At 41.6% G+C, this 27,425-nt stretch overlaps 3 protein-coding genes across 5 annotated transcripts; 2 read left to right on the top strand and 1 right to left on the bottom strand.

Annotated features, from left to right (window-relative positions):
* Positions 1-2,797: 2,797 nt before the first annotated feature.
* On the bottom strand, positions 2,798-5,900 carry crabp2b (cellular retinoic acid binding protein 2, b). Of its 2 annotated transcripts, XM_029665499.2 has the most exons (5): positions 5,799-5,900; positions 5,565-5,679; positions 4,265-4,443; positions 3,756-3,872; positions 2,798-3,615 (listed from the first exon to the last, which is right to left on the bottom strand). In XM_029665499.2, the coding sequence occupies exons 2-5, from the start codon at positions 5,644-5,646 to the stop codon at positions 3,565-3,567; spliced, it is 429 nt and encodes a 142-aa protein (XP_029521359.1). In that variant the 5' UTR covers positions 5,647-5,679; positions 5,799-5,900; the 3' UTR covers positions 2,798-3,564. The 2 variants fall into 2 exon arrangements, with proteins under 2 accessions (XP_029521359.1, XP_064876612.1); XM_065020540.1 differs by having other exon boundaries at positions 5,565-5,895.
* A 4,221-nt stretch (positions 5,901-10,121) lies between these two features.
* On the top strand, positions 10,122-14,852 carry mrps21 (mitochondrial ribosomal protein S21). The gene is made up of 2 exons (XM_029663724.2): positions 10,122-10,245; positions 14,295-14,852. Exons 1-2 carry the CDS (start codon positions 10,163-10,165, stop codon positions 14,473-14,475), a joined length of 264 nt encoding a protein of 87 aa, XP_029519584.1. The 5' UTR covers positions 10,122-10,162; the 3' UTR covers positions 14,476-14,852.
* Positions 14,853-22,405: 7,553 nt separating this feature from the next.
* Positions 22,406-27,220, top strand: LOC115131763 (circadian-associated transcriptional repressor-like). Of its 2 annotated transcripts, none has more exons than XM_029663727.2 (5): positions 22,406-22,486; positions 23,784-24,127; positions 24,247-24,401; positions 24,515-24,659; positions 24,784-27,220. In XM_029663727.2, exons 2-5 carry the CDS (start codon positions 23,786-23,788, stop codon positions 25,198-25,200), a joined length of 1,059 nt encoding a protein of 352 aa, XP_029519587.1. In that variant the 5' UTR covers positions 22,406-22,486; positions 23,784-23,785; the 3' UTR covers positions 25,201-27,220. The 2 variants fall into 2 exon arrangements, with proteins under 2 accessions (XP_029519587.1, XP_029519586.1); XM_029663726.2 differs by lacking the exon at positions 22,406-22,486 and adding an exon at positions 22,621-22,881.
* Positions 27,221-27,425: the final 205 nt, after the last annotated feature.

Here is a 27,425-nt window from a genome sequence, read left to right as displayed (position 1 = left end):
TTGTCAGTTTTGCAGTCTTAATAAGATTGACATACTGTAAGTGCATGTGATAAGAGTGACTATTTTGTTACAATATGATTTCACTAAACATTTCCAAATGTATTTCAAATATATATTTACCAAATATATCAGTAAATTAATCAGAAAATATATTCTTTAATGTATTTCAGAATGTATTTTGAAATACATTAAATACATTTTCTGATGCTTTTGATATATATTGTGATTACATTTGACATACATTGATATATAGATTTGAAATACACTTTGTAATATACACCCATTTAGTAGGTTGAAGGATTCAAGTTCCTTGGTGTCCCCCTCAAGAGACCCCTGAAGATTTGATATTGGTCCTCGGATCCTCAAAAAGTTCTACAGCTGCACCATCGAGAGCATCTTGACTGGTTGCATCATCGCCTGGTATGGCAACTGCTCGGCCTCCGACCGCAAGGCACTACAGCGGGTAGTGTGAACGGCCCAGTACATCACTGGGGCCAAGCTTCCTGCCATCCAGGACCTCTATACTAGGTGGTGTCAGAGGAAGGCCCTAAAAATTGTCAAAGACTCCAGCCACCCTACTCATAGACTGTTCTCTCTGCTACCGCATGGAAAGCGGTACCGGAGTGCCAAGTCTAGGTCCAAGAGGCTTCTAAACAGATTCTACGCCCAAGCCATAAGACTCCTGAACATCTAATCAAATGGCTACCCAGACTATTTGCATTGCCCCTCCCCTCTTTTACACCGTTGCGCCTCTCTGTTGTTATCATCTATGCATAGTCACTTTAATAACCATACCTACATGTGCATATTACCTCAACTAACCTGTGCCCCCGCACATTGATCCTGTACCGGTCCCCCCCCCCCCCCTGTATATAGTCTCGCTATTGTTATTTTACTGCTGCTCTTTAATGGTGGTCACACCAGCTACTGACTGGTTTTCTGATCCATCCACCTTTTTTACAGTATCCACGACCAACAGATGCATGTCTGTATTCCCAGTCATGTGATATCTATAGACTAGGGCCTAATGAATTTATTTCAATTGACTGATTTTCTGAAATAAACTTTAACTCAGTAAAATCTTTGAAATTGTTGCATGTTGCGTTTCTATTTTTTGTTCAGTGTAGTTATGAGGTTGGGAGATTGGGAACCTATATGGGCTAGCTAAAGCCAACTTCATAAAATTGCTAGGTGGCTAGTATTATTACAGAGAAACAATAACAGGACAAATCTGGTGGGGCACGTGCCCCTGTGCCCCCTATAGGCATGACGCCTCTGATCACATATACAGTGCATTCGGAAACTATTCAGACACCTTGACTTTTTCCACATTTTGTAATGTTACAGCCTTATTCTAAAATTGATTAAATAAAAATAGTTCCCCATTTCTCTACACACAATACCCCATAATGACAAAGCGAAAACAGGTTTTTAGACATTTTTGCAAATGTATTAAAAATTAAAAACAGAAGTACCTTATTCACATAAGTATTCAGACCCTTCGCTGTGAGACTCGAAATTGAGCTCAGTTGCATCCTGTTTTCATTGCTCATCATTGAGATGTTTCTACAACTTGATTGGAGTCCACCTGTAGTAAATTCAATTGATTGGAAATGATTTGGAATGGCACACACCTGTCTATATAAGGTCCCACAGTTGACAGAGCAAAAACCAAGCCATGAGTTCGAAGGAATTGTCCGTAGAGCTCCGAGACAAGATTGTGTCTCAACACAGATCTGGGGAAGGGTATAAAAAAATGTTGGCAGCATTGAATGTCCTCAAGAACACAGTGGCCTCTTATCATTCTTAAATGAGAAAAGTTTGGAACCACCAAGACTCTTCCTAGAGTTGGCCACCCGGCCAAACGAAGCAAACTAATTTTCAGACCAGAGCGGAAGGACCGTTTAAAAAAATATATACATATACGCATATCAGTTAGAGTATGGATTAATTAAGTTTGGAGGAATGCATCAACACTTTTGACTGAACTGTGTGTTTGAAATGGGAGCTATGCACCTCAGGTTACATAACTCACTCTCACTTCATTCATTCACTCACTCACGTACCCAGTGAGTTTATTGTGAAAACACACAGTTTGGGGAAATGAAGCCCAGGAAACCTGATGCTGGCTCAGCACAGTGAGTAAATCTGAGGAGGACCTCAGAGGGCTTGGCTGCGTTCGAAATGGGACTCTATTCCCTACATTCGTCACTACTTATGACCAGAGCCCTATATAGGCAATAGGCTGCGATTTGGGACCCTTGGCACACAGTCTGCAAATCTGGAAAAACCATCACTGCCTATGGACAGAGTAAGCATTCTCTCTCCTCAGGAAGTGCACGAGAGATCCTGCACTGTTCAATCCATTCTTCAGTCCATTATTTTCTAAGAACTGAACCGTCCTCCCAAGTATGTGTTAATGTAAGTGTGACTGTATTTTGTTTCGGCTGTCCAGTTCAGAGGTGCGTGGGAGAGTCGGAGAGTCGGAGAGCAGCTACAAGCGTCTTCACACAAATCAGAGGCAGTCATTTTACCCTTTGATAACTGGGTGCCGGCCGAGTCCAGGGAAGAGGGGGTGGGGAACCTTTTATTGAGCTCATACTGTAAGTAGGTACAGCTGGGAAGGAGAGCGGAGGGAATAGCACCGTTCTCAATATTAAATGATTTTGTTATTGTCCCTCACACTCTCATTCTTTCCCTACCGCTCCTGTTTTTTCCCCTTGTTCTTGCCAAATGTCTCTCATTTGGCAAGAACAAGGGGAGTATAATATGTTGTTCATAAAATATGGATTCTCTCTTGGAGTATAAAAACTTTAATGAACAAAATGGTAAGGGATGAGAGCACATAGAGAAAAGGGTGTGTAGGAGAGAAGGGCAGCAGTTGTCGTTGGGGGTTAACTGCCTTGCTCAAGGGCAGAATGGCTGATTTTTCCACATTGCTGGCTCGGGGATTTGAACCAGCAACCTTTTGGTTACTAGCCCAGCACAATTGACCGCTAGGCTACTTGTCAAAGAGGCCAAGTGGCATGGAAGTGGCAGGAAGGGGTGGAAAATAAATGAGGGATGCAAACAAAGATCTTAGGCAGAGGATAGAAGTTGAAAGGAGGTGGTATGGAGAGAGAGAAAGTCAGAACAGCGGTGATGGACAAGGTCTCGGTTTGAATCAGAAAGCTAATAAAATCAGGTTTTGGAAATATATGAGCAATTTGTAATTGTTTTAACAACATTTTGAGGATGGTTTACAGTTGCTTTGGTAAAAAAAATGGAACAAAAATATGGATGGGTTTTCATGTGATATACTGAGAATGAATACAGCTTTGGTTGTGTAGGAAAAACGATACCATTACAAGCTAATACGAGAACATAAAACGGACACAACATCAAAATAAATTGACACAAGGCTTTCACAACAGTCAAACTCTGTCTGACAAAAAGCACACCACTGACATCTTGTTAACCACAATCTGAATGACTGGAAGATTAAATAAGCAAACAGAACAGGTAGAAATTAAGAAAAGTGAAAAAAGAGGCACAAAATGAAACATTTGACAGTCTTGAAAGTTTTCATTCTCGTTGATACACTCTGGTGCACACGACATCCCCAGCGCTCATTATCTGAAAGAAAATGATAACTAAATTAATACAAAACTCTGATAAATCAAACACATATATTTTCCCCCATTTACAGTTAAAGCCTAACATGCAAATACAGGAGTAGAATTACCGTTTATAGGCAATAAAAATGGACTCTTTACCAAAATCAGTTCACCATCATTGGTCACTTCACGGGTCCAGGCAGTCTTAGGGCCCTCCCCTTTCTGCAAAATCTGCTCACAGCTGATCTTGCTATCTGTCTCCCAGCGAGGGGTACTCTGGAGAACATAGGAGGAAGGCCAAGCAAGGATTGAATAGATAAATGACACTGCATGTTGTAGTGAAGTGGTTAGATAGAAAGACACAGTAGATCTTTATGTGACCCTGAGGCTTCTCATTTGGTACGCAGTACTGTTGCAGCATGTTACTGCTTCCTCAAGTCTGTTAGACGGTATGTTTGCTGCCCTCTACAAACCATATAAAAAGTAAGAATAGTAAACCATTACCAAGAACAACTATCAAGTTACACACAGATTATTTCCACATGCTTATACAGACCCCTAATTTCATACACTGAGTCCTGGCAAAAAATGCACATATGGTAACAAAAATATTTCATGCAACATATGTAGAGATGAAGATGATGAAGAGTGTGGAAATGGAGTATTACCGTGCAGAGGCGTCCATCCACTGTGGTCTCATTGAAGGACTGTCCCACGGTGAAGGAGACATGGGTGGTGCGTATGCTGGTGGAGGTCTGAATGGAGAGGCTCTCTCCCTGCTGGGTGATCTCTACTGCAGGCCTGGAGGCTGCAGCCACGGCTATCTTCCTGATAAACACGTTCACACCTGGTCATAGGGGACCAATAAGGTATCACAGGAGTAGATGGAGAATGGAGACCTTGAATGCATCCTAAATGGCACCCTATTCATTACATAGTGCACTACTTTTGAACAGGGCCCTATGGGGCTTTTGAATATATATATATATATATATAGGGAATTACAGTGCTATTTGGGATGCATCTATTGATGAAAAGCCATATCACAGCCATCATGCATAACCATTATTTTATGGGTAGTGGGAAAGACATCAGAGGGGAGGGTTTGATCTCAGACAGAGCTCTCATTCATTCAACCTTAAGGGATGATTAGCATAGACTTTCATACAATTAACAGGATGTTACTCAACTAAATGAATGAATAATCAGACTGAATTTCATTCCTCTCGCCTATTCAAATGAACATTCTTATCCCTAAATAAAAATCTGACAAACCTTCTCATTTGAAAGATTATTTTTTGCCTGGAGCAAAATTGGTCTTTGGAGGGATATATTTCAGGGGGCCCATTTCAGGGGCCCCTGAAAGCAGTTTACACTGGATTTAATTACAATCTCATGAGGAATGGGTAATAACTAGGTAAAATATAACATTCCTCCACAGGTTATTTGTCTTTACATTTTAATGGATGCCACTGACTGGCCCTTGTGACCTTTCTGTGTGTGTGCGTGTGCGCGTGCAGGAGTGTGTAGGTGGATGGGTGCCTCAAAAAAGATAACCAGGGACTTTTAAAACAATAGATCAAGCAAGATAATTATTAGAAATAATATGGCTAGCTCATAATTACCCATAAAACCAAACACATGCACAGAGGAGAAGAAACACTTGAGGGGTGTGTGTGGCCACAGACCAAGCTGGTTTAACATTTCACCCATAGCCCAGAGTGGGATGCTTGACCAAAGGCTTGGGCTCCATAGATAGAAAAAATAATAATAATTGCAATTGCATAAATATGTGCAACAGTGATTTGTAGAATTTATGATAATCTGAGACTATATCAAAGAGTCGATACATTTACAGACATGTCTACTACAAACATATTTATATATAGAGTGCATTAAGACATTGGAATGTTAGTTATAATAACCAAAAGGCTACGTCCATGTTCATAACAGTATGAAAATGCTCACCCAGTGCTTTCAGGAGTTCTTCAAAGTTTTCAGAAGTCTTCATTTTCCACGTCCCAGAGAAGTCTGCAATTTTACGGTCCATTTCAGATGTAACTGTTTGCTATAGTAGTCGATACTTACAGAAGAAAATAGATAACGTTACTATTCAGTTCTCTGCTGACCCTGTGAAAATAAACTGTTTGCAGCTACTTTGATTTTCCTTTGCATTTCGTCTCTCAGGTTGGGTACCGTTACCTGGTCCTTCCTCTCTGTTTACTCTATCCCCCCTCCCTCCTTCAGAGGTTGATTCAATCTGGTCGCCGAACTGCCTTTTTTGTCTTATGTTTTGCTTGGTTTAAGCGTGCCGAGCGCGCCCTGGGTGGTAATGAATAGCAACAATCCATCATGGAACCAAAGAACACGTTCCTCTTCTCAAGCATTGGTGGAAGAATCTAGAATTGTGGCTGTATATTCACGTAAAATAGCCGACTGAGATATCTAGACCCTAGATATATATATTACTATTACAGTATATAATATTGCGTTTTGTAAGCTAGGCTAGATACATTTTCATTAGGTTACAATGTAAACTTTTATATAGTGCCAGTTCTATCGAGTGGGATTTTATTGCCAAACAAACTGCAAGAACATAACCCCTAATTAAGAAAGTATGCTTGCACTTTGAAGTTGAATGGCGCCAGTGCGGTAAATCAGGTTGTGGAACTCAAAACAAGAATTTGGGCAAGTAAGTGATAGGATAAGAAAGGGGTATCATCGGTCCTATTGAAAACTTCACGTTTGTTAAAGAGGATCCCATCGTAAAGAAGATTAAGATTTTGGAATGTGAAATCAGATAGGTTGGGTTAGCTCCTGTAGAAAGAGGAGAGAAGGAAGTGCAGAGAGCAGTGAGGTGATGCTGATCAATGACCCATGGCAATCATCTATATGAGGCTATTTCCTATCATGGGCTAGCTCTTCTCAATGAGCACATTAGAAAATTGCATATTCCATATTGACAATATATCAATGAATCAATCAAAACATAATATGGGGTACAAGTCCTTCACTCCCTTTAACTTATTTAAATATAAATACAATGCCTAATTACGTTCACCAACTGATTCAAGAATATGCGACCTTAAAGCACATAAATTGTTCTTGTTTGATGTGCATGAAAGGGCTCAATTTCTGGGGAAAGGATCATTTCTGAATTTGAACTATTTTAAATAGTACCTCAGAATGGGATGACAAAAAAACAGATTCTACTAAAACCGAATACAAGACTGAATGAAAGTATATTCAGAAATGTTACAGTGTAATGCTTTGTGAATGTTCGCCTCCCCCTTCAGATATCTTGAAATGCTTCTCAACGAGATATGTTCTAGACCTCTCTGGAACAGGACACAGTTTCATGTCTTTACATGTTTATGTGTTTACAAAACAACAGACCCCTATTATAAGTAACTGCAGAAACACCACTATCTCCTCCTTATACAGTTGAAGTTGGAAGTTTACATACACTTTAGCCAAGTACATTTATACTCAGTTTTTCGCAATTCCTGACATTTAATCCTAGTAAAAAATCCCTGTCTTGGATCAGTTAGGATCACCACTTTATTTTAAAAATGTTAAATGTCAGAATAATAGTAGAGAGAATGATTTATTTCAGCTTTAATTTCTTTCATCACATTCCCAGTGGGACAGAATTTTACATACGCTCAATTACTATTTGGTAGCATTGCCTTTAAATCTGTTTAACTTGGGTCAAACATTTTGGGTAGTCTTCCACAAGCTTCCCACAATACATTGGGTAAATTTTGGCCCATTCCTCCTGACAGAGCTGGTGTAACTGAGTCAGGTTTGTAGGTCTCCTTGCTTACACACGCTTTTTCAGTTCTGCCCACAACTTTTCTGTGGAGTTGAGGTCAGGGCTTTGTGATAGCCACTCCCATACCTTGACTTTGTTGTCCTTAAACCATTTTGCCACAACTTTGGAAGTATGCTTGGGATCATTGTCCATTTGGAAGATCCATTTTCGACCAAGCTTTAAACTTCCTTACTGATGTCTTGAGATGTTGCTTGAATATATTCACATAATTTTCCTGGCTCATGATGCCATCTATTTTGTGAAGTGCACCAGTCCCTCCTGACGCAAAGCTCCCCCACAACATGATGCTGCCACCCCCGTGCTTCACGGTTGGGATGGTGTTCTTCGGCTTGCAAGCCTCCCCCTTTTTCCTCAATGGTCATTATGGCCAAACAGTTCTATTTTTGTTTCATCAGACCAGAGGACATTTCTCCAAAAAGTATGATCTTTGTCCCCCATGTGCAGTTGCAAACCGTAGTCTGTTTTTTTTATGGCGGTTTTGGAGCAGTGGCTTCTTCCATGCTGACCGGCCTTTCAGGTTATATCAATATAGGACTTGTTTTACTGTGGATAAAGTTACTTTTGTACCCATTTCCTCCAGCATCTTCACAAGGTCCTTTGCTGTTGTTTTGGGATTGATTAGCACTTTTCGCACAAAAGTACGTTCATCTCTAGGAAACAGAATGCGCCACCCTCCTGAGCGGTATGACGGCTGCGTGGTCCCATGGTGTTTATACTTGCATACTATTGTTTGTACAGATGAACGTGGTACCTTCAGACATTTGGAAATTGCTACCAAGGATGAACCAGACTTGTGGAGGTCTACAATTTTTTTTCTGGGGTCTTGGCTGATTTCTTTTGATTTTCCCATGATGTCAAGCAAAGAGGCACTGAGTTTCAAGGTAGGCCTTGAAATACATCCACTGGTACACCTCCAATTGACTCAAACGATGTCAATTAGCCTATCAGAAGGTTCAAAAGCCATTACATAATTTTCTGGAATTTTCCAAGCTGTTTAAAGGCACAATCAAGTTAGTGTATGTAAATCTTCTGACCCACTGGAATTGTGATACAGGGAATTATAAGTGAAATAATCTGTCTGTTAACAATTGTTGGAAAAATGACTTGTGTCATGCACAAAGTAAATGTCCTAACCAACTTGCCAAAACTATAGTTGTTTGTTAACAAGAAATGTGTGGAGTGGATGAAAAACAAGTTTTAATGACTCCAACCTAAGTGCATGTAAACATCCGACTTCAACTGTACCTCTCTCCATCCCTTTGGTTGCACTAGTGAAAATCCTCTCTCCCAAAATCATGACATTCAAGCAACTCACTTTTCATATTGCAATTCGAAAATCTAGGGGAACGTGAGCAAATGAGTTTGCAACCATACAATTTGTCAGCCTTTAAAAGTGTTGCATAGAGATCAAAGTCAAATGGACCCCAACAACAGAGAGGAGACAGGGTGAGGGTTTAAAACCCTCTCAATTCAATTTCAAAGGGCTTTATTGGAATGGGAAACATGTTTACATTGCCAAAGCAAGTGAAATAGATAATAAACATAAGTGAAATAAACTATAAAAAATGTACAGAAAACATTACAATCACAAAAGTTCCAAAAGAATAAAGACATTTCGAATGTCATATTATGTCTTTATACAGTGTTGTAATGATGTGCAAATAGTTAAAGTATTTGTACACCTCTCTCTCTCTCTCCAAATGTCAAGAGGTAATTACCAACCAATTCTGTCCCGCTGGTTCCGTCTCCTCCACATCCTCTTACAACCCCCCTCCCTCTCCTCTTTCTCCTGCCAAGAACATTTCAACAAGTCTGGATCAGAACTAATACTCCTGGAAACCTAATACTGTGTATTCTACCAACCCCCAAAATTCAACCCAAAACATTTATCTATGTTGTTTGCAGGAGTTCACAATGTATGCAATAGGGTGCCACTTGGACATAGCCTATGAGGCTAAGAGGCCCAGCTGAGGACTGAGTTAGATAAAGGAGAGGAGAAGGTCCTCGGAAGAAAATGTGAGGACATCTAGTCCCTGTTGTTATGACGACCAGTATCCTTTCAAATCTCTTGATTGTTCATGTTTCCCCTGAATGCGTTCTCATTTTACAGGACATAAACACAGAGGCGCAATTGAGGGTAACAGTCATTCCCAATGTATGAATGTGTCTTTGTGTCTTCATAGGGCAAATTCCATTTCAATTCAGATGATGTGATGATTGAAATTCTATTCAAGAATTTTAAAAAAAGTCTAAACAAATATTATTTTCATTAATTCATGAATTTTATTTTAATTATTGGATGACCTGAACTGAATGATTTAAAACGGAGCTGAGTGTAATGAATATTGCTACATTAATTATGCATTCCATATGGCCATTTTGTGTTGAGAAATGTTAGTAACTGGTGGAAACATTGAATAAATGTAATGTAATAAAACCAACAAGACTAGTACCAACATATTGATATAGCTTTTATAAAACAGAGCTACCTGGTTAGTAGTAAATCAATATTTAATTACATGATTATGAAACTTAAATCTTATTTTGTCGAATCTAATCAAATGTATTTATATTTAGTTCAAGACAAAAGTCAAGCTTAAGCACAGGATAGGATGTCGATGTAGCGCCATCTAGTGTTGAATGTGATTTTCTGATTCCAATTTCATATTAGTGCGGAACATAAGACTTTGTAGTCTTTTGCATCCATCCGGACGACTGCATCAGTCACAACATGGCGAACCACCTTCGTTTCGTTGCTCGGACGGTGATGGTCCAAGAGGGCAATATCGATGCAGCTTACAAGGCTCTAAATAGGTATCGTATATCCACATGTATTTTTAAGTTACTGAGATAACTAATGTTAGCTATTGTAAGTCGGCTTATTATTTTGAGCATCGTCGTTCAAATGTAGCTAACTTGATCAATGTCATTCCGACATGACTTCCGGTGTGTACAGAATCCATAAGGTAAACGTTGAATTTGGCCATTGTCCTTTAAACCCAGGAAGCAGACATTCAACTTGCCGTTCGCCAGTTTTTCAAGCTTAAATGTTAAAATCCATTCGGTAGGTTACTTACCAAAGGACGGACGATAGTTGCTCATCTTAAAAATATGTCTACGTAACCAATACAATTGGATTTAGGTATGTGGAGACACATTGTACAATATGAGGATGAAATTATAGTCCTAGAAAAGCTTTCCAGTTTCACTGACTCGCCCAATTATGTGCAACTCACTCAACTGCGATGGCCGATTAGCTCCTGCTAAAAGCCTGTCTCTCGTTTTATTTAGTAAAAACAATGCTCTTCACTCAATAGGCCTATTTGGAAGATGATACACACAATGACTCAGCCGCGAAGTGGTAAACCACATAAGCTCACAGAAAGGGACCACCGCATGCTGAAGCTTGTAGCTCGTAAAAATCATCTGTCCTCGCTTTCAACACTCACTATGGAGTCCCAAATGGACTCTGGAAGCAACGTTAGCATAAGAACTGCTTGCGGGGGCATCATGAAATGGGTTTCCATGGCCAAGCAGCCGCACAGAAGCCTAAGATCACCACGCGCAATGCCAAGTATCGGCTAGAGTGTGGTTTGAAGCTTGCCGCCATTGGACTCTGGAGCAGTGGAAACATGTTCTCTGAATCACGCTTCACCATCTGGCAGTCCGACAGCTGATTCTAGGTTTGACAGATGCCAGGAGACCGCTACCTGCGCGAATACAAAGTACCAACTGTAAAGTTTGGTGGAGGAGGAATAATGAAATGGGGATGTTTTTCATGGTCCGGGCTAGGCCCCTTCGTTCCAGTGAAGGGAAATCTTAACGCTGCAGAATACAATGACATTCTAGACAATTCTGTGCTTCCAACTTTGTGGAAACAGTTTGGGAAGGCCTTTCCTGTTTCAGCATGACAAAGTGAGGGCCATACAGAAATGGTTTGTCGAGATCGGTGTGGAAGAACTTAACTGACCTGCACAGAGCCCTGACCTCAACCCCATCGAACACCTTTGGGATGAATTGGAACGCTGACTGCGAAGCCAGGCCTAATCACCCAACATCAGTGCCTGACCTCATTAATGCTCTTGTGGCTGAATGGAAGCAAGTCCCTGCAGCAATGTTCCAACATCTAGTGGAAAGTCTTCCCAGAAGAGTGGAGGTTGTTCTAGCAGCAAAGGGGAGATCAACTCCATATTAATACATTTGGAATGAGATGTTTGACAAGCAGATGTCCACATACTTTTGCTTATGTAGTGAATTTGTTAGCCTACTGACAGATATTTGTCTTCACTTTTCAGCAGGAGCCATTTGCTTTCCAATCTGTGTTTCCCCCGATAGTGTGAAACCTGAATGTGACCCCCCAATTTAATCTCTGAACTGCCTCTACGCTAACCCACGCCAACCTATGTGAGAATGCTATTCATTGACTACAGCTCAGCGTTCAACACCATAGTTCCCTCAAAGCTCATCACTAAGCTAAGGACCCTGGGATGAAACACCTCCTTCTGCAACTGGTGGTAAGGGTAGGTAACAACATATCCGCCACGCTGATCCTCAACACGGGGGCCCCTCATGTACTCCCTGTTCACTCATGACTGCATGGCCAGGCACGACTCCAACACCATCATTAAGTTTGCCGATGACACAACAGTGGTAGGCCTGATCACCGACAACGATGAGACAGCTTATAGGGAGGGGGTCAGAGACCTGGCCGTGTGGTTCCAGGACAACAACCTCTCCCTCAACAGGATCAAGACAAAGGAGATGATTGTGAACTACAGGAAAAGGAGTACCATGCACGCCCCCATTCTCATCGACGGGGCTGTAGTGGAGCAGGTTGAGCGCTTCAAGTTCCTTGGCGTCCACATCACCAACAAACTAACATGGTCCAAACACACCACGACAGTCGTGAAGAGGGCACAACAACGCCTATTCCCCCCTCGGGAGACTGAAAAGATTTGGCATGGGTCCTCAGATCCTCAAAAGGCTCTAGAGCTGCTCCATCGAGTCTGATTGCGTCACTGCCTGGTACGGCAACTGCTCGGCCTCTGACCGCAAGGCACTACAGAGGGTAGTGCGTACGGCCCAGTACATCACTGGGGCCAAGCTTCCTGCCATCCAGGACCTCTATACGAGGAGGTGTCAGAGGAAGGCCCTAAAAATTGTCAGACTCCAGCCATCCTAGTCAGACTGTTCTCTTTTCTACCACACGGCAAGCGGTACCTGAGTGCCAAGTCTAGGTCTTAGAGGCTTATTAACAGCTTCTAGCCCCAAGCCATAAGACTCCTGAACAGCTTATCAAAGGCCTACTCAGACCCCTCTTACACTGCTGCTACTTTTTTTATTATCTGTGCAAAGTCACTTTAACTCTACCTACATGTACATATTACCTCTGTTACCTCGACTAACCGGTGCCCCTCGCACATTGACTCTACCGGTACTCCCTGTATATAGCCTTGCTATTGTTATTTTACTGCTGCTGTTAAATGATTTGTTACTTGTATTTGACATTTTTTACATTCACTCTTATTTTTCTTAACTTCTCAAAGCATTGTTGGTTAAGGGCTTGTAAGTAAGCATGTCACTGTAAGGTCTACATCTGTTGTATTCTCCGCATGTTACAAATAACATTTGATTTGATGCCGTTCACTGAAAGATTTTCCCGACTGTAGGCATGTTTTGTGATTGGGCTACACACAATCCACGGCTAGGCAATTGAAAGAAAAAAAAGCTATTGATTCTGTGGCTAAATGATAGGCCTACTCCTGGTGTAGTGTTCTGAACTGTTGAATTTGTTTCTGAACAGACAGCAGTAGTTCTTTGGCAGATGTATTTCAATTTAGATGCACTATTGTAAAGTGGCTGTTCCACTGGATGTCATAAGGTGAATGCACCAATTTGTAAGTCGCTCTGGATAAGAGCGTCTGCTAAATGACTTAAATGTAAATGTAATTCATCGGGTCATTTCATCAGCGCCTCCAGCACCCTTCCCGACGCTATGCTTCTATAAGGAAGAAAATGAAGTGCATAGCTGGAGAGAGAAGAGTTGCAGGCTCATGTCTATCAGAGCAGAGAGAGGGAGCAACGTCAAATAACGTGAATCTCATTCTAGTTCTGTGAGCGACACGGCCACGCGTTGGAAATGTTGTGCAAACATAAACCCGTGCCGGCCCAACACAATTTTTTACGTTGAATATCAGGCACGTTTTCACATTGTTTCTTTTGCGGGCATGATAATTTGAGGCGGCAACTTGAATTAACTCTGATTGCAATGTAACATTTTTAATAAAAGCAAACAGTCCCAATAATTTTTCATGCCACATGAGGTACCGGATTATGGCAAATGGGTTCTGGAACGAAACGGTCCAAAACGGAGCGCTGCCAGATCTTGTTCTCAAATTAGCGAACTGAAGATTTAACTTGCTACTGTGTTCACAATCACCAAATCAGTATCTCCCAAAATTGCTACCATTGGGGAGGGGCTATTTTCTACTGCTTTCTCTCCCTTCCTGCTTGGTTGTCTACCTTTCCCTAAGCCTCTCCATTTCCTCTTGCATATTAGAAATGACTATTTTTACCTAAAGCCTGTGGCTTTAACGTTCTGATGCATTGCATTTTAAGACTAGTTAAGTCTTATGATAACCCCCTTATGTCTTATCCGTGTGTGATGCTGACTTAAAAAACAGCCATTTGAGATGGATGAATATTTCCTACTACTCAGACATTATATTATAAGCCTTTTAATGAGACGTATAATGGCTAACACATCCTCATATCAAAGAATAAAACATTTTACATGGAAGGTATACAGGTATAGGCCTACTTCTAACCCATTTCTCTCTGCTCTCTCATTTTGCACCCTTAAGAGTGCTGTCTGTGGATGGAATTATCGAAACGGTGAAACGAAAGCGCTACTATGAGAAGCCCTGTCGGCGCAGGCAGCGAGAGAACTATGAGAACTGCAAGAGGATCTATCATTCTGAAATGGCCAGGAAGATCTCCTTCATCTCCCGGACGCAGAGACAAGACCCCTGGGTCGGCTCCTAGGTGGAGGACTATGTTCCGTCTGTGTGAAGAGGACCGTTAGGAGTAAGAGCTCACTGAGTTAGCACTACCCAGATGGAAGATCAAGATTTGTATTCCACAATCCAAAGGGTTAGGATTCGTGGCAGACACTTTGAAAAATAGTTTATCGTAGAAATGATATCTTCGGTTTTGAATGGTAATTTTCCCTGTTCATTATAGAGGCGAGCATGTCTATGTCTTGTTTGAGAAATGAAACCTTCAGTCTCGTATGAAACCTGACAGTAACTATTTACATCAAACTATTGTTAACATTTTAGACACAAAGCCAAATTGATGTTTCGCACCTGGATCAAAAGTTGTGGTAATACTGAAGTTAAATAAATTCTCTCATTATGTAAGTTTGTTTCTAGTACGTTTGTTTCTGAGATTAAATGAACCAATTTTGCTTGCTCCCACCACTTATTTTCGTTAGTTTTGTGCCATATTGCACTATTTTTGAGGTATGCCATGTTCTATAATGAAAATGTCCTTTATTCAAATTTTTAGAGTATTGTAAAAAAGAATGGCATTTGTTGTGGAATGAACAAACAATTTATCGATAATTTAATTCATAGATTAGGTTGCAAATTAATAACAATATATTCATTTTATCATGTAACATTTTAAAAGGAGAATTTGAACAACAGTGTAGTTATGCATGACAGCAGGATATCAGTCTCCTAAGACATTGGTTTCATCCCAAATTGTACCCTATTTCCTATATAGTGCACCCCTTAACGGTCCATTTAAGTCCATTCCTTGCCAGAGATGCATAAACTACGGACGGGTTGTCACATCCACTGGTTTCTCTAAATGGGGGCCCTGAAATGTGAGCTTGTGCTCTTGCGCCCATAAAAGCATAAGCACTTGCTGCTCTGCAGAGGTTGCTGGCCAGAGCAAATCATCTTGGCATTGTGGAGTAGGGCAATACATGATCTATGATGGATTTGCAAGTTCTTTGGATGGCGGCTGACCTACCTCCAATAGAGAAGTGGCGGAAGTCAGAATCAATGATTTTGGAAAGCGGGCTATAGATAGACCATAATATAAATTGTGGAGACTGTTTAAAAGGTAAATCTACAACATGTTGGCCACTCATTTCAAGCAATGTCTCATGATACACTTGTCTCAAGAAATTGCCTGAAATTCTGATATTCTTATTGTTTAAAATAAAATATTATTACATACGCAGCGCCACTCGGGCACTTCATCTCAGTGCAAGAGGCGTCACTACAGTTCCTGGTTTGAATCCAGGCTGAATCACATCCGGCCGTGAATGGGAGTCCCATAGGGCGGCGCACAATTGTCCCAAAGTCATCCAGGTTTGGCTGGGGTAAGCCGTCATTGTAAATAAGAATTTGTTCTTAAATGACTTGCCTAGTTAAATAAAGGTTAAATGCATATTTTTTGCTTATGTTAACATAGGTGTAGCGAAATGCTTATGTTTGCAAATCAAAAGCATTTAAAGAAAATAATTAACAAATATTAGAATGAATAACCTCAGAGTCCGGAATATAACTAGTGCCTTGGTGTGTGCAGCAGTAATTATATTGGATGAGCCTTAACTAGAATACAGTATATGCATATGAAGTGGGTAAAACAGTGTGTAAAATTATATTGTAGTAACCAGTTGTCAATAACTTTGTACATACGACAGCAGTCTCAAAGGTGCAGGGTTGAGTATCGGATGGTAGCCAGCTAGTAACAGGGACCTCCAAGGGTACTGGGCGGAGGCCAGCTAGTGGTGACTATTTAACAGTCTGGTGGCCTGGAGATAGAAGCTGTTTTTCAGTCTCTCTGTCCCAGCTTTGATGCACCTGTACTGTCTCTAATTTATAGATAGCGGGGTGAACAGGCGGTGGCTCGGTGGACCAAGCCAAATTTCATCAGAGTCCCGAGGTTGAAGAGGTACTGTTAGGCCTTCTTCACCACACTGTCTGTGCATGGACCATTTCAGGTTGTTAGTGATGTGGACGCCGAGGAACTTGAAGCTTTTCAACCTCTCCACTCCGACCCAGTCAATGTTTTTCGGGGCATGCTCCCTCTGCTGGTTCCCAAAGTCCATGATCAACTCCTTTGTTTTGTTGACGTTGAGGGAGAGGTTGTCCTCCCTCTAGGCTGTCTTGTCGTTGTTGGTAATCAGGCCTACCACTATTGTGTCGTCTAAGAACAAAATGATTGATTAGGAGACATGCGTAGCCACTCTGTCATAGATGAACAGGCAGTACAGGAGGGGGCTAGGCACGCACGCACCCTTGTGGGGACCCCGTGTTGAGGGCCAGCGTAGCGGAGGTGTTGCCTACCTTTAACTCCTGGGGTCGGCCCGTCAGGAAGTCCATAACCGAGTTGCGCAGGGCAGGGTTCAAATTCTGTGCCACGAGCTTAGTGATGAGCTTGGAGGGCATTATGGTGTTGAAGGCTGAGCTGTAGTTGATGAACAGCATTCTTACGTAGGTTTTCCTCTTGTCCAGGTGGGAGAGGGCAGTGCGATGGTGATTGCGATTGCTTCATCCATGGATCTGTTGGGGCATGATGAAAATTGTAGGGGGTTTAGGGCACAGGTGTCAAACTCATTCCGTGGAGGGCCAAGTGTCTGCGGTGTTTCGCTACTCCCTGTACTTGATTGATGAATTAAGTTTGATAGTTAGTAAGGAACTCCACAACTGGTTCTCTAGGGCTTAATTGAAAAAAAAAAAACCTGCAGACACTAGGCCCTCCATGGAATGAGTTTGACACCCCTGGTCTAGGATGTCAGGTAAGGTGGCGGTGATATGATCCTTAACTAGCCTCTCAAAGTACTCCATGATGACGGAAGTGAGTGTTACAGGGCGAGATGAGTCATTTAGTCCAGTTACCTTCACTTTCTTGGGTACAGGGACAATGGTGTACATCTTGAAGCAAGTGGGGACAACACACTGGGATAGAGAGAGATTGAGTATGCCTGTAAACGCTCCATAACAACATTGTGGAAGGACCTCCAAATATAATTGCTTGATTTAATTAGGCCTGTTCATTTCTGGATCAGATGATACGTTTTAGGAATGGTTGGGTCATCCAAACAAATGTAATTGGCTATAATAGGGTATAATTTATCTACACCAGTAGTACCCAAACTTTCTATAGTCCCTACCCCTTCAAACATTCAACATCCAGCTGCGTACCCCCTCTAGCACCAGGGTCAGCGCACTCTCAAATGTTGTTGTTTTGACATCATTGTAAGCCTGCCACACACACACTATAAGATACATTTGTAAAACATACAAATGAGTGTTTTTGTCACAACCCGGCTCATGGGAAGTGACAAAGAGCTCTTACAGGACCAAGGGTACAAATAATAATATAATAATTCATAATTTTGCTCTTTATTTAGCCGTCTTACATATTAAACCTTATTTGTTCATCAAAAATTGTGAATAACTCGCCACAGGTTAATGAGAAGGGTGTGCTTGAAAGGATATTGGGTTGTTTTGGAGAGTCTCAGTCTTAAATAATTTTCCACACACAGTCTGTGCCTGTATTTAGTTTTCATGCTAGTGAGGGCCGAGAATCCACTCTCACATAGGTACGAGGTTGGAAAGGGCATCGGTGTCTTAACAGCAAGATTTGCCAAGGCAGGATACTCTGAGCACAGCCCAATCCAGAAATCTGACAGTGGCTTCTGATTAAGTGGACTGGAGGCAGGGCATGAAAGGGATAACGAATCCAGTTGTTTGTGTCGTCTGTTTTGGGAAAGAACCTGCGTAATTGCGTACCCAGCTCACCCAGGTGCTTCACTATATCACATTTGACATTGTCTGTAAGCTTGAGTTCATTTACACACAAAAAAATCATACAATGATGGAAAGACCTGTGTGTTGTCCTTGTTATTAATGCAGACAGGAAAGAGCTCCAACTTCTTAATCATAGCCTCAATTTTGTCCTGCACATTGAATATAGTTACGGATTCCCTGTAATCCTAGATTCAGATCATTCGGACGAGAAAAAACATCACCCAGATAGGCCAGTCGTGTGAGAAACTCGTCATCATGCAAGCGGTCAGACAAGTGAGAATTATGGTCAGTAAAGAACTTTAAGCTCGCCTCTTAATTTTAAAAAACGTGTCAAATTATTTTCCCCTTGATAACCAGCACATATGTTGTAAAAGTGTTACATGGTCGCTGCCCATACCATTGCATAATGCAGAAAATACACGAGAGTTCAGGGGCCTTGCTTTAACAAAGTTAACCATTTTCACTGTAGTGTCCAAAACGTCTTTCAAGCTGTCAGGCATTCCCTTGGCAGCAAGAGCCTCTCGGTGGATGCTGCAGTGTACCCAAGTGGCGTCGGGAGCAACTGCTTGCACACGCTTTACCACTCCACTATGTCTCCCTGTCATGGCATTTGCGCAATCAGTACAGATACCAACACATCTTGACCACAAGACCATTTGATGTTACAAAGCTGTACAGTACTTTAAAAATATCCTCTCACGTTGTCCTGGTTTCCAGTGGTTTGCAGAAGAGGATGTCTTCCTTAATTGACCCCCCATAAACGTAACGGACATACACTAGGAGCTGTGCCAGGCCCGCCACTTCTGACTCATCCAGCTGTAATGCACAAAGTTCACTGGCTTGTATGTGAATAAGTCCTCCACAATAGTATGGGGATTGCCTGTCCTAGCCACTCGGTAGCTCACAATATAAGATGCTTCTAGCTCCTTCTTATTAAAGGTATCTGTTGCTTTTATACATGTCTTACTACTCGAAAGTCGTCTTCATTCTTGCTAAAAAAAAAAACTGCAGTGACTTATTTTTCAAATTGTCATGTTTCGATTCTAAATGTCTGCGCAAGAGTGAAGGTTTCCCGTGAGAGAGTAACGGTTAATGTGATTGGATGTTAATTATTTGACTAGGCTACCTGTATTTGACATTGTGTTATTTCGCTGAATACAAGATGTTTGAATTTCATTTTTGGCAGTGAAACGAGGATATTCAGGTGGGAAAAAAACTCACCCAAATGTACGTATAGCCCGTTGGAAATATAAATGTACTGTTTGAAAATGTGAAAAAATATATATATACACTGCTCAAAAAAATAAAGGGAACATTAAAATAACACATCCTAGATCTGAATGAATGAAATATTCTTATTAAATACTTTTTTCTTTACATAGTTGAATGTGCTGACAACAAAATCACACAAATTATCAATGGAAATCAAATTTATCAACCCATGGAGGTCTGGATTTGGAGTCACACTCAAAATTAAAGTGGAAAACCACACTACAGGCTGATCCAACTTTGATGTAATGTCCTTAAAACAAGTCAAAATGAGGCTCAGTAGTGTGTGTGGCCTCCACGTGCCTGTATGACCTCCCTACAACGCCTGGGCATGCTCCTGATGAGGTGGCAGATGGTCTCCTGAGGGATCTTCTCCCAGACCTGGACTAAAGCATCCGCCAACTCCTGGACAGTCTGTGGTGCAACGTGGCGTTGGTGGATGGAGCGAGACATGATGTCCCAGATGTGCTCAATTGGATTCGGGTCTGGGGAACGGGCGGGCCAGTCCATAGCATCAATGCCTTCCTCTTGCAGGAACTGCTGACACACTCCAGCCACATGAGGTCTAGCATTGTCTTGCATTAGGAGGAACCCAGGGCCAACCACACCAGCATATAGTCTCACAAGGGGTCTGAGGATCTCATCTCGGTACCTAATGGCAGTCAGGCTACCTCTGGTGAGCACATGGAGGGCTGTGCAGCCCCCCCAAAGAAATGCCACCCCACACCATGACTGACCCACCGCCAAACCGGTCATGCTGGAGGATGTTGCAGGCAGCAGAACGTTCTCCAGACTGTCACGGCGTCTCCAGACTGTCACGTCTGTCACGTGCTTTCATCTGTGAAGAGCACAGGGCGCCAGTGGCGAATTTGCCAATCTTGGTGTTCTCTGGCAAATGCCAAACGTCCTGCACGGTGTTGGGCTGTAAAAGCACAACCCCCACCTGTGGACGTCGGGCCCCCATACCACACTCATGGAGTCTCTCTGACCGTGCAGGACGTTTGAGCAGACACATGCACATTTGTGGCCTGCTGGAAGTCATTTTGCAGGGCTCTGGCAGTGCTCCTCCTGCTCCTCCTTGCACAAAGGCAGAGGTAGCGGTCCTGCTGCTGGGTTGTTGCCCTCCTATGGCCTCCTCCACGTCTCCTGATGTACTGGCCTGTCTCCTGGTTGCGCCTCCATGCTCTGGACACTACACTGACAGACACAGCAAACCTTCTTGCCACAGCTCGCATTGATGTGCCATCCTGGATGAGCTGCGCTATCTGAGCCACCTGTGTGGGTTGTAGATTCCGTCTCATGCTACCACTAGAGTGAAAGCACCGCCAGCATTCAAAAGTGACCAAAACATCAGTCAGGAAGCATAGGAACTGAGAAGTGGTCTGTGGTCCCTACCTGCAGAACCACTCCTTTATTGGGGGTGTCTTGCTAATTGCCTATAATTTCCATCTGTTGTCTTTTCCATTTGCACAACAGCATGTGAAATTTGTCAATCAGTGTTGCTTCCTTTGATTTCACAGAAGTGTGATTGACTTGGAGTTACATTGTGTTGTTTAAGTGTTCCCTTTATTTTTTTGAGCAGTGTATATTTAAATGTGAATCACATTTTTATTTGGCGTACCCCTGACTGCGTTGTGCTTACCTGGGAAAACATGATCTACTCTAAATCACTCATATCCTTCTTGCTAAAATTGTAATAGTTGCATAATTTCAGTTTGTGACAAAAAAAGTGTAGAGAATCATTGTACCGTCTAAACCGCTGTGAAATATATTTTCCATAACATAATATTGTATTTTCAGCTGTTTGAAGCTGGTGTACAAAACCGAAAGTAATAAAAAAAATTAAAAATTAAGAACGGGGAGCATAGAAAAATAAACACATCAAACAGATCTACAGTTTCTTAGACTTGCTTTCAATGAGAATGACATATTTATAACTAAAATGTCTATGTGAATTTGGTTGGGTTGTCCAAAACATTACATATTGCAGCTTTAACTAAATGGGGAGTAAACATGCATGACAGTTTTACTAAACTCAGCAAAAAAAGAAATGTGCCTTTTTCAGGACCCTGTCTTCCAAAGATAATTACTAAAAATCCAAGTAACTTCACAGATCTTCATTGTAAAGGGTTTAAACATTGTTTCCCATGCTTGTTCAATTAACCACAAATAATTAATGAACATGCACCTGTGGAACGGTCGTTAAGACACTAACAACTTATAGATGGTAGGCAATTAAGGTCACAGTTAGGAAAACTTAGGACACTAAAGAGGCCTTTCTACTGACTGAAAAACACCAAACAAGAGATAACCAGGGTCTCTGCTCATCTGCGTGAACGTGCCTTAGGCATGCTGCAAGGAGGCATGAGGACTGAAGATGTGGCTGGGGCAATAAATTGCAATGTCTGTACTAATGAGACATCTAAGACAGCGCTACAGGGAGACAGGACGGACAGGACCGACACTTTTGATTTTGACACCCCCTTTGTTCAGGGACACATTATTTCATTTACGTTAGTCACATGTCTGTGGAACTTGTTCAGTGTATGTCTCAGTTGTTGAATCTTGTTATGTTCATACAAATATTTACACATGTTAAGTTTCCTGAAAATAAACACAGTTGACAGTGAGAGGACATTTCTTCTTTTGCTGAGTTTAGTTGGTAGCCACCCTAACTCGACCATTATCCAATTATTTATTGCCCCAGCTCTGGTGCATCATCATCAGGCTGATCCATAGCTGATGACATCAGTTGTTGTCCCGTGTTCTACACAGTGGATTCCAAAACCGTAAGTACCGCCTAATCACTAGCCTTACATTATGATAATGCAGGACAGGACACCTCAGCCACACTATTTAAACCGTGTGGTTACTGCCTCGTGTTTTTCCTTGCTGACGATACAGCCACAGCCTTCCACACGTCTGACACGTGCAGTGAGAGAAAAGCGTGACAAGTAAGTTACTGGGCCAATCAGTATTTATGTAGTCACTGAGTGGTTATATTCTCAACCAATGAGAGCGTTTTTTTACCAAGTGCTAACCAATCGCGGCCGTGCACACAGTTCAGCACGTGTAGCGCATGGTAGCAATTCACATGTTGCCCCTCGCTGTACTGAGCACTGAAAGGTAAACGGAATTTGAAAGGAGGAAAAGGAGGAAACAGTACGGAGACGTTGGGAATAGAGGACTCTTGCAACTAGAGCGCGCAATCAACATCAGTGTTAGTCATATATATTTTAAAATAAGATCTTATCAGAATTGCAATAGGAGAAGGAAATAGCAGATATTCAACTAGTTATCAATTTGACTGTTTTATTTGATTGTTTTGATATCGGCTTCATCCTAAAAGGTAAGAGATATATCGGCTATAGCCTACTGTGCCTTATGTTTTTCTTTAGATATGTTTTTACCCCAGTCCTATTTAAGCTCGTTTTGAACTGTCAAATGTGCTCTGTTGGTTACAATAATTAAGCAAATAGTAAAATCATTATTGGTTGTGCCTGAAGTATGCGCTGGTTCAGGATCAGCTTTTCCAGCTCTAGCACGAACCTTCCTTTGGTTAACGCCTCAAACCAACCTGGAATCAGTTCATGGCATTAGTTATCTCTATGTATGTTATCTATATATTATTTAATAACTGAATACAGTAAGTATTTAAAGAAAAGGCATAGGGGATTTATGAGAAGCGTTCAATGAACATTGACAACTTTATAATGCGTGAAACAATGTAGTGTGATGCAGCCTCTGGCCTTTTGTTTCAGGGTAGTCAATTAGTTTGATGTTAAAATGGTCAGATGTTTGAAATGTAACTAATAGCTGACAAAATCCTAGAGCGATACAGCCAAATCCCACTGGACAGGGTGCGTCACCCCTCCACACAGCACACGATCACATGTATAGATAGCAACGCAACAGCTCGTGGAGTTTGAACCAATATCAGTGACTAACAGCATTCCTTCTTGAATATTTATTAGGGGACACACCTACTAGTATTCTGGAACGTGACGTGAAACCCATGAATTTGCGTTGTTATTGTTTTTGATTTGTTATTGTTTTTTTATTGATCGTTTTTTAAAATGTAAGTTGTGATATAGGTATGTCTGACTATGTCATTTTGTTAAAGGGGGGGTTTACTACATGCCGGACTTGTTCTAATGCCTAGGTCACCATTAACTCTACATCAGCTATTACTAATTGTAATATCCCTTGGGACTGACCTGGTATGTTCTCTCTCTCTCTCTCTCTCTCCAGGGATGCATTTGTTGAGCATGTCCACCAAATGGCCGTCCTACGACTCCCGCTCCTCCACCCCCAGCTTCCTCCTCAGCGAGAGCGACGTGACGGAGGACGAGGCAGACATTGATGTCTTCTCCTCCGAAAGCGAGGGAGATAGCTCAGGGGGTGGCAAGACCTGCTCAGTAACATTCCCCCTGGCCGGGGGTGGCGAGGCAGCCCCTAGGTTACACTGGTCCATGGCTGGGAGTCCCCACACCAACATCTACCCATCCATGGTGGCTTCCTCTTGCAGTGCTGCATTCTGCACAAAGGAAAGCACAGAGGAGACCACACAAGGAGACCTGGCCTTTGCTCAGAAAGTGAGTTTATTTTAATTTTTTAAGACTGATTTAAACATACTTTGTTACTGATTTTCTCACCCAGGGACATTATCAGACAGAAGATATTGATGTTTTTCTGTTTCCCTTCTCTCTCCTAGTGTTCAGAGCTACAAAAGTTTATCAGACCCCTGTTGGAGCTTCTGAATGGACTCAAGACGGGGAGATTTGAGAGAGGTCTTAGCAGTTTCCAATCGAGCGTTGCCATCGACAGACTACAGAGGATCCTGGGTATTCTTCAGAAACCTGACATGGGGTAAGCAAACCATCATGTGCATAGCGAGCAGGAACTTATGGTGTAGTCACACATTTACTTTAAGTGTTTCATGTCGTAACATGTTATTAATGACAGAACTCCTCTTTTTCCAGAGAAAAATTCCTCCGCACCCTCCTGCAGGTAGAGATGATGCTGAAGATGTGGTTCCCCCATGTGACCCCTGTCGCTGCCACCCAGAACCCCACACCCAGTCTTCCGCCACGATGGCACCAAAATCAGCTGTGTATGCCAGTCAAAGTGGGTCTCTTACTGCTCTAGCTATCACTGTTTAATATGTAATTGTCATAATGATTCCCACAGCAATCTATAATATGTAAGACTTGTATCTAATTTATGTTTTTCTTCACTCTTGCTCCATCAGAAGCGCAAGCTTAGCTGGTTGGACTCTGATTTCCCGAGTGCCGCCCCACCCAGCTGCAAGCGCCTGCAGTGTGAGGACAACTACCAGGAAGTGACCTCACAAGACTTTAGCCTTTTGAGCACAGACACTTATAGCCCATCATGTCTGACTGTCAGCAGGAGAAGAAAGGGAAATAAGAGGCTTGAAATTTCACCTTGCTCTGCATGTGGTAGCCCAGCCACACAAGACAGCCGTGTCTCCTCCACCCATCTGGTCTTTCACTCACATCAGCTCTCCCTCCATGGACATCAGCCTCGGAGGTGCCACAGCGGGCCTGGCACAGTGAAGACACAGACCAATATTACATCAGTGGGAATCCAAAGGAGGAGTCAATCTATCCCCACATTACTAAGGTCTATGAAACAAGAGCCAGAGTAGAAGCACAGACGCATAAAAGTGGACATAAAACTGAACTCTGAACTCATTGCACCTTTTAACCATCTTTCATCCACTTTTGTCTGTGTTGGAGAGTTATTTTTTTTATTTATTTTTTTACTGAAATTTACCTGGGAATATTTTTTTATGGTTGATATGATAAAGCAGTGTTTAGTAATAAATAAAACAAATATATATACTGTTACATTTTTATTTTATTTTAGACTTGTCAACAAAAATAGACATACAGTCCAATCACATGAAATACACTATACACTAAAAAAAGATTGACCTCTAACCTAACATCAACTCACAGTTATGATAAAGTTATCAATAGTAGTAAATCTTAAAACACGGACAATACAATGAAAAACAATACAAGAACCCGTTAATCCTTTAGCTGATGCAGCACAGTGAAAAAAGGCAGCTGGATGTATAAGGCTTGCTATACCACCTCATTGATTGTAAACCATGCCATACAACTGGCACTAAACCACTGCCAACCAGTGGCAACAAAGCCATTTATTTATTACACAGTTTAATGTAACTATTGACTAAATCCACCTCAGCGTGAATACTAACTACACCAGTAGCATACAACTGGAATAAAGACAACTATTAAAAACTACAAAAGAAATAACAAAACAACTATGTTATTGTATTTCTCGTAAAATAGGTCTGTTCTGAAAAACCTGGATGCAGACTAGAGCAGGGATTCCCTATTACATTCTAATTGGCTTTATAACTTTATAGTTTACATTTATCATCTTTTTACCTTTGAGTCAGTTAAGAGCAGAACGACAGATTTGTACCTTGTTAAGAGGCACAGAACGACAGATTTGTACCTTGTCAGCTCGGGGGTTTGAACTTGCAACCTTCCGGTTACTAGTCCAACACTCTAACCACTAGGCTACCCTGCCGCCCCTTTACTTTTTGATACATTTGATGTCAGGTTTATTCTTCTATGGTGTGAAAAGAAAAATATTTTGAGGAATACACTGCCCAAAAGCGATTTGCACATGAGTATTTTACTTTTTACATTTATTGATAAATGTTACTATTGTGATGATGCAAAACACCTACTTTTTAATCTTCTAGGAAGGTTTCTATTAGATTGGGAGAAAATCCATAAAAATTATTTCATTAGGCCATTTGAACCACAATGTTTTTGCTTAGCAAATATCATTCATGTTGAATGCCACTTTATCCCTGGCCACTTTCAGAGAGTCTCTCTTGAGTTGTAACTACCTCGATGGGAGTAGGCAGGAAACCAAGAATAACTGGGTACTGTCTTGATCTACCAACTTAAAGAAGATTTCTGGAAAAAAACGAATACAGACAACTGAAGCTGGTAGTATGTGTTATTGTTCCTAACCATGCCGAGGAAGGCCCAGGTCGTGGACAGCATAGGAGAGAGATCACTGCAGTTGTAAACACAGGTAACTGTTGAGGCAATGCACAACCCTTCCTAAAAGCTGGTCATACATCAGCCAATTGTGGAGTTGTTTATTTAGATATTTCCCGTGAGGAAATATTGCAATTTAATGTGATGTTTTTGGTGTATGTAGCCTAATACTCCTGCTTAATTAATCGTGTCCCGTGTGGCTCAGTTGGTAGAGCATGGCGCTTGCAACACCTGGAGAAGCGTGTCTGTTAAATGACTAAAGTGTTACATTAAAAAAATTGAAATAAAATGTACATTTCCAAATAAATAGGGCCTATGTTTTGGACATTTTCTCTGTTTATCAAAAGAGGACAAATGGTTAGACTGAGAAGGATACTTCGCTGTTTTATGTTATCTTCCTTTATTCAAGCCATTTCCTTTGCCTCTTTTCTTCCTACCTTTTACCCAACACCCTCCATCACATTTTTGGGTTGGACATAATATAATTGTATTTTTTGGTTACACACAATGTACTTGTGCATAATATTTTATATAAAATTGTTTGAGACCTATATTGTTTTTGATCAATTGTACCCTTTTTGCTAAAATAAAGGAACGTGTTGGTTCATCAGAACTTGACGTCTGACACATACATTCAAATTATTTCCCCGAACATCTGAGCTGATGTAGAATTGATTGTGGCCCTGCTAAATGAGAGTTCAGGTAGGCCTCCGCGCTACAGCAAGAAAGTAGAAGGGGTGCTCGACAACAATGACAAAAATACAACAAAATAGCCTACCAAGAAAAACTTCCAAAAGGACAACCGGTCATTTGAGGCAGGAAG

This window comes from Oncorhynchus nerka, linkage group LG7 (genome assembly GCF_034236695.1).
Source record: "Oncorhynchus nerka isolate Pitt River linkage group LG7, Oner_Uvic_2.0, whole genome shotgun sequence".
Lineage (NCBI taxonomy): Eukaryota > Metazoa > Chordata > Actinopteri > Salmoniformes > Salmonidae > Oncorhynchus > Oncorhynchus nerka.
This window is presented reverse-complemented; position numbering and strand designations above follow the sequence as displayed.

Coding starts and splice junctions, on each gene's coding strand:
- LOC115131763 (XM_029663727.2), top strand. CDS start 23,786: ATGCATTTGTTGAGCATGTCCACCAAATGGCCGTCCTACGACTCCCGC. Junction 24,402..24,514: donor CTTCAGAAACCTGACATGGG/GTAAGCAAACCA, acceptor CTCTTTTTCCAG/AGAAAAATTCCTCCGCACCC. Junction 24,660..24,783: donor AGCTGTGTATGCCAGTCAAA/GTGGGTCTCTTA, acceptor TTGCTCCATCAG/AAGCGCAAGCTTAGCTGGTT.
- crabp2b (XM_029665499.2), bottom strand. CDS start 5,646: ATGGACCGTAAAATTGCAGACTTCTCTGGGACGTGGAAAATGAAGACT. Junction 3,873..4,264: donor TGGATGGACGCCTCTGCACG/GTAATACTCCAT, acceptor TATGTTCTCCAG/AGTACCCCTCGCTGGGAGAC. Junction 3,616..3,755: donor ATGATGGTGAACTGATTTTG/GTAAAGAGTCCA, acceptor ATTTTCTTTCAG/ATAATGAGCGCTGGGGATGT.
- mrps21 (XM_029663724.2), top strand. CDS start 10,163: ATGGCGAACCACCTTCGTTTCGTTGCTCGGACGGTGATGGTCCAAGAG. Junction 10,246..14,294: donor GCTTACAAGGCTCTAAATAG/GTATCGTATATC, acceptor TGCACCCTTAAG/AGTGCTGTCTGTGGATGGAA.